Source organism: Pongo pygmaeus, chromosome 6, assembly GCF_028885625.2.
Source record: "Pongo pygmaeus isolate AG05252 chromosome 6, NHGRI_mPonPyg2-v2.0_pri, whole genome shotgun sequence".
NCBI classification, from domain to species: domain Eukaryota; kingdom Metazoa; phylum Chordata; class Mammalia; order Primates; family Hominidae; genus Pongo; species Pongo pygmaeus.
This window is the reverse complement of record NC_072379.2, coordinates 51,450,712-51,464,914: the sequence shown is the minus strand read 5'-3', so window position 1 is coordinate 51,464,914 and position 14,203 is coordinate 51,450,712. Positions and strand designations below refer to the sequence as shown.

Genomic DNA, 14,203 nt, shown 5'->3' with positions numbered 1-14,203 from the left:
CATCCAGCACAACCACTGTTCCAATCTGAATCCCCCACAACACTCCCTGAAGAACATGCATCCCAGCAAAACTGATCTGCTTATTACCTTTCCACATACTAGATTTTGGTCTTTGCCTCTCCCTGGTATGCTTTTATCCTCATGGTTTATTTCCACCTATCCAAATACCTCTGATTCTACAAGGTCACACTAAAGTAGCCCCTCCACGCAGAACAAATTTCTACTGCCTCTGGAGTTCTAAGCACTTAATTTTTCCTTCCTATCTTCCATTCACACACACCCTGCTGCACTCCCATGCTCTCAGAGCCCAGAGTTTTAAGAAACTACTTGGTATGAATAGTGTGTGTTGATTGAACAACTGAATATGCATCTCCCATGTAGACAAAAAACTGCCTACCAGGCACCACAGGGTTAGGTCAGGTCAGGGCCAAAACCACCAAAAACCCCTCAACCAAAACCAGAAACTTTTATTCTCTTCAGTAGATGTTGTGCCTTCTGCCTTTGAAAAAACAGTTATAACAAGCATTACAAGAAAATATGAATGCTTTCTTTAACGGATGTTTACAAATTCTTCTTTCAATTAAAAAAGTAGCCAGGCATGGTGGCACACACTTGTAGTTCCAGCTACTTGGGAAGCTGAGGCAGGAGGACTGCTTGAAGCCAGTGGTTTGAGGCTATAGTGTACTGTGACCACATCTGTGAATAGTCACTGGACTCCAGCCTGGGCAACAATATAGCAAGACCCCATATTTTTTTAAAAAAAGGGTAGCATAAGTGCAGATTAGCAGCTTAGCAGTAATGCCATGTTTCATATTTTAACTTCTCTTATTTAAAATCTAATCTCCCAAATGTAATAAAGCTACCCATAGACAGATGGGCAGTACTCAGCAAAATGAACAGACACCACCAAGTTTCTCTCCCTCTGGCTCATTACAATGCAAGCACACAGGCCCACTTTCCCTCAAGTCAGCCTCCTTTTCTCATTACCATATTCTTTTGGTTTAACTTATTTCCCTGCGTCTTGTTTCAAAAACAAAATCTTTCACAATCATCTTTTAATCATGCATTTTTATTTTAGTCTCCCCAATTAAACAAAAGAATTTTCTTAGACCTAAGTCAGAAATAGTAACATCAAAGTGTCTTAAATCTATATGCAAATATATTTTACATTGATCTTCTAACAGCTTCCTCATTTGACAAATGCTTATCAAGTAACTGCTAGATACTCAAACGGTGGGCTAGAAACTCAACACATCTTTGAGATACTAAACTGAAAATGCCACACTTCCAAAGGAAAGGAGATAATGGGATAATAGCAAATTCAAACTCATTATCCCAAATTGAAAATCATATACAATTCTCATAATTCTGTACTACAAAGAATCAATAAGCAGCAAGGAAGAAAATTCTAAAGATAATCTCAAGGCAAAATACTTCAAACATATATACAGTATAATAAATTGGCAAAAAAATAAGAAGAAAAGTAAACATAAAAAGCCTTAAAAAATTAGTCTTTTAGTTTTAAGAATGCTGCTCAACTGTAAAGTAAATCAGGTCAGATATTAAATATTGTACAGAAGACAATTCTAAATATTACATAGAAGATACTTCTGTTTCAACATTATTAAAGAGCTATTAATATCATTTGATAATGAGTGGTCTTTTCCCTTATATTTTATGTAAACAATATATACTGGATGGAGCTGAAACAACCTACAGCCATTGACATTGGAAGAAGAACCAGAGACAGCCATCTGGAAAGACTCAAATGCTCTAAGGTAAAAGCTCCTCCCTCATGCTACCTGAAGCAGTAGTCTACAGACTTTTTTTACACCAAAACTACAGTAAGAAGTAAGACTTCACATATCTCAGCACACACACGTATACACGTACATACAGCAAATGGAATATACTGTTCCATAACAATATATTTGATATTCCATAGCAATATATGGAATATATATTGTTTATGCCCAAATGCCTATGAATATTTAAAATTTATGCCAGGCACTGTGGCTCATGCTTGTAATCCCAGCACTTTGGGAGGTTGAGATGGGCAGATCACTCAAGCCCAGGAAGTTGAGACTAGTCTGGGCAACATAGCAAAACCCTGTCTCTACAAAAAATACAAAAAAATTAGCTGAGTTTGGTGGCATGCACCTATAGTCCCAGCTACTCAGGAGGCTGAAGTGGGAGGATCGCTTGAACCCAGGAGGCAGAGGTTGCAGTGAGCAGAGATCACAATACTGCACTCCAGCCTGGGTGACAGAGTGAGAACCTGTCTCAAAAAAAATAGTAATTAAATTTATCAAGTATTCCCAATTCTATTTACATCTCTAAAACTATCATAAGTATGATGGGCCATGGCAGTGGTGAAATCATGGAAATAATGAATGATTTTATGATAAAAAGATATTTTAGGATATTTTCATAAAACTATAAATTAAGGATTAACTATTAACTAATCAACTATTTTACTTTAGTATATCTTATAAACACATACTAAAATATTCTTACCTTAAATATGTGCCATATATGAAGAATAATGCCATCATTAGTCCATTTAAAATAAAAATTACAGCAACATAAAAGCAAGCAGGATCTCCCAATCCTTTAAAAATAAACAAAACATATGTTCTAATCACATTAACCCAAATTACCTTATGTGTCTAGCAATTTATATTAAATTGTGTTCATTTTGAAAATGGTTGCCAGATACATTAAATAGTTGCCTTGGTTCCCACATGAAAACCCAACACTACTGCAGAACATAGATGAGATCAGGGTAATTAACAATGATGGTTTTAAAACGGGGCTGCAAATTCACGGATACACCTCCTCTGCAGGTATGGGGTCTATAGCCCCCATTTTTTAGTTTCATTGGGCTTGTGACTCTTTCAACAGAGTATGGCAGAAGCAACACTATGTGACTTCTGAGGCTAGGTCATAAGAGGTCATAAGAGGTCCAGCTTGGAGCCTTCAGCTGCCATAGGAAAAGCCTTACTACTACTCTGAGGTACTTTGCTTTCAAAAAGCCCAAGTCACCCCGAAAGGCCACATGTAGGTGTCCCAGCTGACAGTTCCAGTTGAGCTCAGCCTCACAGTCCTCCACGCCCAGGAGCCAAAATGTGAGCAATGCAGCCTCTCAGTTAATTCCAGCCTTCTCAGACATTTGAGTCTTAGTAGCAGAGGTCCCTGAAATCATGGAGATAAACCAGCCCCGCTAAAGCCTGCCCAAATTCTGGACTTGCAGAATCTATATATGCATAATAAAATGGGTGTTGTTTATACCACTAAGCTTACAGTGTAAGTTTATTATGCTGGATAAGTTTATTATGTTACAACAGATAACTGGACAATATTACAGAAAGAAACTTACCTTCACAGCTTTCAATAGGACTGAGTCCTTCTCCTCTGGTAACCGTCCAACATATCTTGGTTTGAATACCAATCAAGTCCATTATTTTGGTATAAATCCGGTACCAGCTGGCCAAAATTACCTATTTTTAAAAAAATACGGAGGCATCTTAAGAAAATATACTAAACAATTTTCATTACTAGAATACTTTTGAGATACTTTGACAATTACCATATTTTCCCTTTCCATACCATCCACTTGGCTCCCTTTAAATGTAGTAAAACGAGGCTCAGAATCTTCTAGGCAGATTCTTCACTTGTCAGTTTTCAATTGTTCATCCATGGGTAAGGACAAAATATGGGCCAAAAAAAGGTGCTAAATTTATGTTTTTCAAAAGCTCTACAACTCTACTAAGAGACACAAAAGAAGATTTGCACAAGTAAAAGATACTGGGTCTACTGGAATAGACCGATTATTTAAGATATGAATTCTCCCTCAAATTAATTCATAAACATAAAATAATTCCAGTCAAAATTCCAAGTGTCTAAAATGTATCTAGAAAACAAGAAAATTAAAGGGAATGTTTTAACAGATATTAAGTCTTACCACTTTTAATAATTAAAATAGTGTGACACTGGCACAAGAATGGCTAGACAGATCAATATAACCATGGTACAAGTGGTGGCAAGCCACCCCAGATTTCCTCTTCTGGGCTGAGGCACTCATTCCTCCAGCTGGTTAGAAGACTGGTGCCTGAAAGCTTGAAGCTGTGTCCCTCCATGGGAACTGCCCATGGCTGAAGAAAGTAAATTCACTCAAGGTGACATCCCCTACCCAAGGGCAATCTGCATCCGATGACCAACTAGTCAATAGGGAAAGATACTAGGGGCCCTTATGTCAAGGCAGGACAACTCTGCAAAGCCATCCCAGATCCAGAGCTGCCCAGGGACTGGATGAGGCCTTCACAGTGACTGCATCAAAGCTCTCCTCTTCCTCCTGCCTCATTCTGCTTCATTCATCCCCCTTCAGGTGTTGGCCCGAAGGACACTCCCTCAACTACTTCCTGCATGCAAATCTCCATCTCAAAGTCCACTTCCCATGACCTCAACCTAAGGCAATACTGAGCACAAAATCCAGAAACACATGCAAGCATGTATGTATAATAATTTTGCATATAAAGAAAAAAGCTTACTTCAAATCTGTGGAGAGAGGATGGACACCTCATCAGTGTTAGGTTACACACAATACCATTTTCAAAAAACAATTCAAGTTTAGATTCCTGCCCCACACTATGCATCAAAACCAATTCCAGAAAAATTAAAAATGTAAATTAAAAAAAATTATGATTATAAAAATGAAGTTTTTTACATGTATGTATAAAAGACAAAAAAGATTCATAGATATATTTCTGTATAGAAAAAAATACAAAGACATCATACACAAAGCTAAAGGGCAAATAACTGGGGAAAATGTTTCATTATATAGCATTATATTAATATCCAGTATATAATAAATGAACTTATAAAATTTTAATAGAAATATAGATAAAAGGCATGAATTGGCAATTATTTTTAAAAGTAAAAATGCATTATATGTATATGTATGTGTGTTATATATACATATATAGAGAACACTGATATATATATATATAAAATCAATGAATGAAATACATCACATGACCAATTTCTTTGTCTATCCAATTAACAAAGATGCAGGTAAATAAATAGTTTCAAAAACACTGCTGGTGGATAGTTCAATATCTATCTGGAAGGCCTTTTGACAAAATCATTAAAGTATATATTCTATTGAACTAGAGTTCCACATCAACAAATTTATAGTTTTGCAAGGAGGATAAAGGAGAGGCCAAATGTCATCTCCACTTGCTGGACTGGGCTCACCTTCCCTCCACTCCCACTCAAGAAAGTGCACTCAATTACATGAGGAAAGGGAAGAAAACATTTAACAAACGACATGTAAAAGTAACAGCACTCCCTTGGTATAATCCCTACAACCACACCAAATCTAGTTTTTGTATTTTCTAAACAATGCAATCAAATCAACAGTTCCCCACAGAATTAAAGCCCCCTCCTCAAAATCAGTAATGATCTTTTTTACATATTCCTCCACAAGATACATATTTTCTTTTAAAAAATTAAATACAATTTAATATATTGAATTATATCTTAGATTTAGAATCAGCATTTAATACAAAAAAGTTTTACAAAAGTGAAAAATCACAATTGGAAAAAGTACCTTACCTCAGGGTAAAGATTGAATCTTTTTAATGTATTAATGACAAGGGGGTATTCAGTCAGTTTATCATTCATAATCATCCATACTCCATTCAAAAATGAGGGTGCTTCCACAATAGTCTTGAAATAGGAATAATATAGTCCCTGAAATAAGGATATGCTCAATTAAAATAACAAAAGGTACATAATTATGATGCCACTTCTAAGTAAATACACTGTTTTTGAAAAACAAAGCAATTAAGTAATAGCTATTAATACAATGAATTTCACAGGATTCTGATCACTGATAAATCCTAAAGTTGCGAAAAAACTATGTATTTTCACATACTTATCTTAATTGAAATAACTGAAGCAAAATAGCTTCAAAAAGTTTCAGCATTTAAAAAATAATACGACTCAGCATACTTCAACCTAGAAAATCCTATTACCCATACTAATATCACTGTTAGAAAATGCTATCTTATGAATAGAGTGAGTGGTTTATTATGGAACTAAAATTTATCATGAACCAAGAAATCTCAAGCCAAAAATACTCCTCTAACTGCTTATTTTAATCCCCAAAATGACACTATCAGTCATTTTTCCTCCGGATTTACATGCAAAAATGCAAATGTGTTGAGAAGGCTACGCACTGATGTATTATTACATATGAATTTCACTCAGGTGGCACCTAATTTTACAGATTATTTTCCCTCCTATCAAGTCAGCATAAGGTAAGAACCCTGTGCGACTGGGGATAAGGGTGGGGAGTGGTCCTATTTTGAAGAAAAGAGACAGTTTTTTAGCTTGGCATACTACTTTGGAAAGATAGCAAGGGTGAAATAATATGTGAGACAAAAAAGCAAGAAAATACTAGAAGCCTAACGGGGAGTCTAAGTGGCAGTATGAGGCAAGACAGACCTACGTCTTGTATTTGCATCTTCAGTTTTCCCTGGAGCTGCCCTGGTAGCCAGTACCAGTAGCTGCCAAAGTTTAAACTGGGTTTAAGACTCAGAAATACAAAAGTGATATGCCTACCCAGAAATTTATTGAAAAAGAAAAAAATGGTCTTGATACTCTGATGTATTGGCTCTGATACCACTATTTTTAAAATTATGTTTCCTTGTGTATTGATTTGAATAGTGTCCCCTAAAATTTCATGTCCACCAGACCCTGTGGATTGATCTTATTTGGAAATAGGATTCTTGCAGACGTAATCAAGTTAAGATGAGGTCACACTGGATTAAGGTGGACTCCAAAACCAACACAACTGATGTACCTACATAAAGAGGAATACTTGGCCTCAAATCTACAGGCATACAGGGGAAAAGGCCGTGTGAAGATGGGTCAGAGACTGGGGTGAGGCATCAGCATGCCAAGGAATTCCAAGGATGGCCAGCAACCACCAGAGGCTGAGAAGAGGCAAGGAAGGACTCTCCCCTCCAGCCTTCAGAGACAAGATGCCCATCAACACCTTAACATCCCACTGCTAGTCTCTGGAACTGTGAGAGAATACATTTCTGCTGTTTTAAGCCACCTAGCCTGTTGCACTTCTTTATGACAGCCCTAGGAAACTATACCTTCCTTCTTTTGTAGGTTTGATTTTAGAAACACATGTTTAATTATAAAACAAAAATTTAAAAATCCCTAAATATCAAAATCAAAATGAAAGAAAGGAATGAACTATTTATCAACTTGGAAGAAGATTTCAACTAACATTAAGATACTGTAATTTTACGGTATATCCCTAGTGGACTATATCCTAAGGTTAAAATGGAGCCCAGGAATTCAGCAGGACTGGTTTGACAAGTTACAGGTCACAAAGACCCTGCTGATAATACAGCAATGCGGTAAAGAAGCCAGCCAAAACCTGCCAAAACCAAGATGGCAACTAAAGTGATTTCTGGTCATCCTTAGTGCTCATTATAATACATTAGCATACTAAAGGAAACAACTCCCACCAGCAGCATGACAGTTTACATATGCCATAGCAACCTCTGGAAGTTACCCTATATGGTCTGAAAGAGGGAGGAACCTTCAGTTCGAGGAATTCCCCTCCCTGTTACCAAAATACTCATGAATAATCCACCTCTTGTTTAGCGTATGATGAAGAAATAACCTTAAAAACAATCAACCAGCAGCCCTCACAGCTGCTCTGCCTGTGGAGTAGCCACCCTTTCATCCCTTTACTTTCTTAAGGTAAACTTCTTTTCACTTTACTCTGTTGGAGCATTCTTGAATTCCTTCCTGCCCAAAGCCAAGAACCCACATGGCCTCCTGGGCTGAGCCCCAATTCTGGGGGTTGCCCTGTGAAGAACCAAACTGCAAGAAAATTTTAAACTCTTTTTCAGTAATCACATTTTTAATTATACCTTTGGTACTTTTATTCCTAACAAATCAATAATTTGAAACCAAGATTCTCAAACTAAAAGATTAATATCAAATAAGTAAAAAAAAATCTAATCTTGTTTCCATTTAAAAAATTAATATAAATTCATGATTTATTTTCTCTTTAAAAAAATTTTTGTAGCCTAATTCTGTTCAGTAAAAAGGCCAAAATACAATGGCCAATCTAGTAGCAATGAACATCTGCCACTGACAGGAATGGTGGCTCATGGGAAAACTGGCTGATGCCAGGTCTGAGAAGAAAATGTCTTGTAGTACCTGAAAGTAAGGAAGCCATGGATACTAGTGAGGTCACATCAAGGGCAAACAAGGAGAGCTGCAAGGGCTTTAATAGCTAAAGACAGGAAAGTTTACAAAATATGTTAAAATCCATCATATCATAATGATACTCCAAAAGAAGGTACTCCATTGATCACTACAAGAAGATGCTAGGGAAGCTACTCATTTTTCTGAATATTGGTAAATAAAAAAGAATAAAGCATCTTTCTGTCTTTCCTCTAAGAAATACACCTCAGAGAGAAATCAAAAGGTATTGTGTGAAAGTTCTTAATAGAAGAATTATAGCTAATAAGTGCAAAGAAAAAAATGACAGACTAGGTACCACAGTTTGAGAAGGATAATGAAATAACTAACCTAGGCTGATGGCTAGGCTATAGGAGGAATCAGCATCACAATACCTAAAGCCAGTGATCAATCTTAACATCACAGAAAGTGAGACAACCAGATACGATGTGCCTCTTGGCCTGATACAATAGAAGTATACAGCACCACCCAGGAAGTATTCTTGCCAGAAAATAAGTCAAATCTTCTGATCCATAAATGTTCAGGAAACTTGGGATACAGGAACATAATTGAAGAATGCGGATTATTGTGGGTAATTCTATAGGACAAATCAGCTGGATTTCTCAACAAACAAATAGCAGGAAAACAAAACAAAAACAGGTAAAGAAATTCACATATTAAAAGACTTAAGATACACATCAACTAAATGCAATGTGTAGGCACTGTTTGGATCCTATTCAAACACATCAACTGTTGTTTTGTTTTTTTTTTTTAAAGTGCCAAACAGGGCATTTAAATACTGATTTCTATTTGATTATATTAAGGATATTGTTAAATGTTTTCCAGTATGTCTTGTGCCATGGTTTTGTGCCATAGTTAAAACAAAGTCTTATCTTTAGAGACACTTATGAAAGTGCGAAAGTATGAAATGATATAATGTCTGGGATTCCCTTTAAAAAGAGATAGTTGGCCGGGCACGGTGGCTCACGCCTGTAATCCCAACACTTTGGGAGGCCAAGGCAGGCAGATCACGAGGTCAGGAGATGGAGACCATCCTGGCTAACACGATGAAACCCCGTCTCTACTAAAAATACAAAAACAAAATTAGCCGGGCATGGTGGCAGGCACCTGTAGTCCCAGCTACTCAAGAGGCTGAGGAGGGAGAATGGCGTGAAGCTGGGAGGTGCAGCTTGCAGTGAGCCGAGATGGAGCCACTGCACTCCAGCCTGGGTGACCGAGCGAGACTCCGTCTCGAAAAAAAAATTAATAAATAAAAATAAAAAAATTAAAAGACATAGTAAGTGGGGGTGTAGATGAAGGAAAACTGACTGTGGCTGTCAGCTGTAGAAGCTGGAGCATCTACTCTTTCTACTTTGGAACATCTTGAAATTTTCCATAATAAAAAATCTTAAATGTTTTTAAATTCCTAAAGTACTATCATGAAATCCCAAACAAAAACTAACCATTTCAGTGCGAAAAGCCATCTCCCTTTCCAATGTTGAGAGGTGAGAAAAATGACGGTCATTTTCAAAGAGGTGTGTTATATGGCTCCTGGAAAAACAAAACAAAGCAACAGTGTTAAAACTTACACTGTAAGTATTATTTTTTAAAGTAAGCTAAAAGCAAAAATAAAAGTATCAGTTAACTTGCAGATAATTTTGTAATAACACTCAAATACAATAGTATCTATATTTGTTTTCCACTCAGTAGGTATTGCATTTATACTAAAATTTCCCTCTATAAAACATCAAATTAGATTTTAAAATTAAAATGAACCAGAATATTTTAACTGAAGTACAATAAAAGTATAGATTAAACTGCAAATGTCATTGGGTTACCATTTTAGAAACATCTAATGAAATTCATATTTCTATCTAGAAGATTAAATAAATTAATCTTTCTCTCACCATGAACGTATTAATGTTGAGTGGAGTCTCAAATATAGCCTCTTTAATAATGAATCTCTTTTTTATTAAACAATTATATTATTCTGACCCTGATTTATCAATTAAACTAGTTTTTCAGACTATTGTGTTACATGTAATATATATTCATACTGTTCATACTGAAATTATTCCTTTAAATGTGTGGGAAATAGCTTTAGCAAGTTATAAACGTCTGCATAAAATACCATAGGAGAAAAAAACAATCTTACCAGTGCAACACTGCTGCAAAAACAGCTGTAAGAAAAAAGAAATTTAAATTAGAATTTTAGCATAAACATGTTCACCTTACAGAAAAGCCATTTCAAAGATAAAGCATCTCAAATATTGAAATGTGTAAAAAAGAATACTGGCTCTTCAAAAAAGTCCCAGGACTATGTTTAAAATTGTGATTGACTGGCTCATAAGGGAATTAAGCATAGAGCCACCATTTTTATTCACTCACTCATTCAACAAAACATATGAGGGCCTAATATCCGCTAATAGACAGAAACCATTAGATGGAAACTATTGCTAATAGAACTGAGAGAGGAATGGAATCAACAGGTAAGGATAACTTAGAATAAAGAAATATGGTGGCTGAGGGGTACAGGATTGGGGGTGGGAGAAAAAAGGGAACTACCACTTCTGATATATTGCTGCAAGGCCTGAAATTTTATGACAAATCTTAACCCGTGTTTTTAAACAAATTTAAAATGAAACGAGTAAAGGAGAAGAAAAGTTAAAAGAGAGAAAACAAGCTAGTAATAAAATCAGTCTCATATGAGAATCAATACCTTGCTATCTGTCCAAGCAGAAAGAACATACTAAGATGAACCTGGAAAACACCATTCAATTTTCTTATCTCACAAGATACAGCTGATGGCAGGCTTCTGATTAAATACCTCTTAACTAAGGAATCAAACTATGAAAATACTCTTAGAAATGAAACCCAAGTCAGGTACAATGGCACATGCCTGTAGTATCCATTACTGGGGAAGCAGAGGCAGCATCATCTCTTGAGCCCAGGAATTCAAGGCTGCAGCAGTGTGCTATGACTGTGACTGTTAACAGCCACTGCACTCTAGCCTGGGCAACATACTGAGACTCTGTTTCTCAAAAAAAAAAGAAAGAAAGAAAGAGAAAAAGAAGAAGTAGGAGGAAGAAGAAGGAAAAAGAAAGAAGAAGGAAGAAGAGGAGGAGAAGGAAGAAGAAAGAAGGAAGAAGAGAGGAGGGGGGAAGAGAATGAAAGAAAAATGAAAACCAAATAGATCAGATCTTATTGTTTTATTCTTAAAGTCAGTTATATTTTTTCATTTAAAAATCCATTTTGCCTTGGAAATACGAATGGTTACTTCTAGATAATTGAAGTTACAAATATCTAACTTAGTTTGTCATTTGACTTTTTTTAATAAGATATATTGATCTTTTGAAATTTTAGTTTTTTTTCTTATTAACAAATCTACCATTTGCTTCCTTTTAGTTTCTGTCTTTAAAAACTTTATCTGCCAGGCTCATGACTATAATCCCAGCTACTCGGCTGGAGGAAGTAGGGGGATCAGCTGAGGACAGGAGTTTAAATCTAGGCTGGGTAACACAGCAAGATCCGGTCTTTACAAAGCACGAGCCTATTGTCCCAGCTACTCAGGAAGGCTGAGCTGGGAGGATCAATTGAGCCCAAGAGGTTGAGGTTGCAGTGAGCTATGATCACACCACCGTACTCTAGCCTGGATGACACAACAAGACCCTGTCTCTAAAGAAAAAAATAATAATAATCCTAACATAATAAAATTTGGTCTTTATTTTCACAATGATTCAACTATCATTTTCTGAATAAATTATTTTTCTCCCATTGAATGTAAATGCAACTTTTATCATACTGAAGACTTGCCATGCTTCTACTTTGGTAACCACTCTGAGGTTATAATTGGATTTTCACTTATAAAATTAATTTGGGAAGAATTTACATGTTTACAATATAGAGCCTTCATATCCATAAATGTGGTGTGGGTATATACCTATGTTGTATATATAGGTATGTGTATATATACACAACATATACCTTCAATTGTTCAAACTGTTTTTCGATAGTCCTTGAGAAAAATTCTACAGGTATTGTTAACATATGCATTTCTTATGAAGTTTCTCCTGGGAATTAAACATTTTTTTCCTGCTAATATTCATAAAATGTTTTTTATTATACGTTATTGGATATTGTTAAGGCATTTATTTTTGAAGAGTATTTATTTTGCAATGTATTTATTTTTGGTTCATTTACTAAACTGTTAATTCATATAGTTTTTTAAACTTACCTTCAATTCTCCATTTTATTGCATTTTATTTTATTTTTGAGAAGGAGTCTTGCTCTGTCACCCAGGCTGGAGTGCAGTGGCGTGATCTTGGCTCACTGCAACCTCCGCCTCCTGGTTTCAAGCGATTCTCCTGTCTCAGCCTCCCGAGTAGCTGGGATTACAGGTACATGCCACCACGCCTGGCTAATTTTTGTATTTTCAGTAGAGATAAGGTTTCGTCATGTTGGCCAGGCTTGTCTCAAACTTCTGACCTCAGGTGATCTGCCCGCCTCAGCCTCCCAAAGTGCTGGGATTACAGGCATGAGCCACCACACCCGGCCCTAATTCTTCATTTTAAACAATATTATTTACATATAATAATTTTGTTCCTGTTTTATAATTTTACTATTAGTTTCTTCTTCCTGACAAAAACAATAAACTTCTAGAATATTACTAAACAATTCTGGTAAATGGGGGCACTCTTGGCGTTGGTGGTATAGTGGTGAGCATAGCTGCCTTCCAAAGGGGGCATTCTTGACTTCTGCTGACTTTAACAGCAATGCATTTCCTATTATGCCATTAAGTTGGCCTTTGACCTTCACAATTCTGGAGTGCTAACTAGGATTTATCAGGTCATCATCCCTCTATGTCCTTAAAATACCTTGCTTTCTCAGAATAAGGACGGGAGATGCAAGAGGCCTCTGGTGCCTTTTAGACAATACACAAGGACAACACTTGGAGTTCCTGACATTCTTTCACAGTCTCCAGGGTCCATTCATCATCTGCCCAATGTTTTGAATTCCTTTTTTCATTTCAACTTAGTAACAATAATGATGAGAACAATGGAGCTAACACTTGAATGCTTATTACACACCCAACACTTTGTAAGTACTTTGCTAGTACTAGCCAGATAAATCCTCACAACTACCTTATGTCATATGTACAAATATTTCCACAGTATACAGACTAGAAGCTGAGGCACAGAGTAGCTGAGTAACTTGCGTAAGAATGCACACCAGCTAAACGCAGTAAGGGAGGCTGGACTCAGGAATTCTGCCCTGCACTGCATGGCTGTTGTAGAAAGAGGATGGAACAGATGAAACAAAAGCCTAGGCCTACTTACCCTAAAGTATTCCTACTCTCCCCTCCTTCTTACTTTTTTAATCTTAAATATAAAAGAAAAAAATGCTGCAATTCATCTGTTGATATAGGAAGTATATTTTATAGAGGCTATTAATTTTATATAAAATTTGAAGATATATTTTACTTAAAAATTGAAATACTTTACACATATGTATGTCACTTGAACATGAAAGTCCCAGTAAAGCAAATACTGAGTTGTGAGCATATAATTTAAGAATAAAAACGGAAAATGACAAAAACTTCTGAAGGCACCCCTAAAGAGCTTTTCTTGCCTTCCTGCCTACAGAAAATAATATTTTAAATGATTTTCTCTAAGTTTATTCCAGTGATTATCGACGTTTTTGAGTGTAACAAAATTGATAATCCATTTATTTCCACTTAAACACATATGCCATTTTTTTACATTCTAAGGAACCAAGATAAATATGGCATTTTAAAAAATCAGAACATAAAATATATTTTTAAAAAATCCAGACCTATTCTATAAGAAAAAGGTGTTCAAGGAAAGGTTTGCTATGTAATCTAATTCAAAAAATCACAATCCTTATGGCTGAGAATTTTGTAAGGTTC

General features: G+C 36.0%; 1 protein-coding gene across 2 annotated transcripts in view; it reads right to left on the bottom strand.

Moving 5' to 3' along the window:
* Positions 1-14,203, bottom strand: part of DPY19L1 (dpy-19 like C-mannosyltransferase 1) — a 111,183-nt gene that overhangs the window by 79,576 nt on the left and 17,404 nt on the right. For both annotated transcript variants that reach the window (XM_054496679.2, XM_054496680.2), the window contains exons 2-6: positions 10,433-10,457; positions 9,741-9,828; positions 5,617-5,754; positions 3,380-3,500; positions 2,518-2,611 (exon numbers count right to left, since the gene is read on the bottom strand). In XM_054496679.2, the coding sequence (XP_054352654.1) occupies positions 2,518-2,611; positions 3,380-3,500; positions 5,617-5,754; positions 9,741-9,828; positions 10,433-10,457 (466 nt within the window). The remainder of the gene's footprint in view (positions 1-2,517; positions 2,612-3,379; positions 3,501-5,616; positions 5,755-9,740; positions 9,829-10,432; positions 10,458-14,203) is intronic.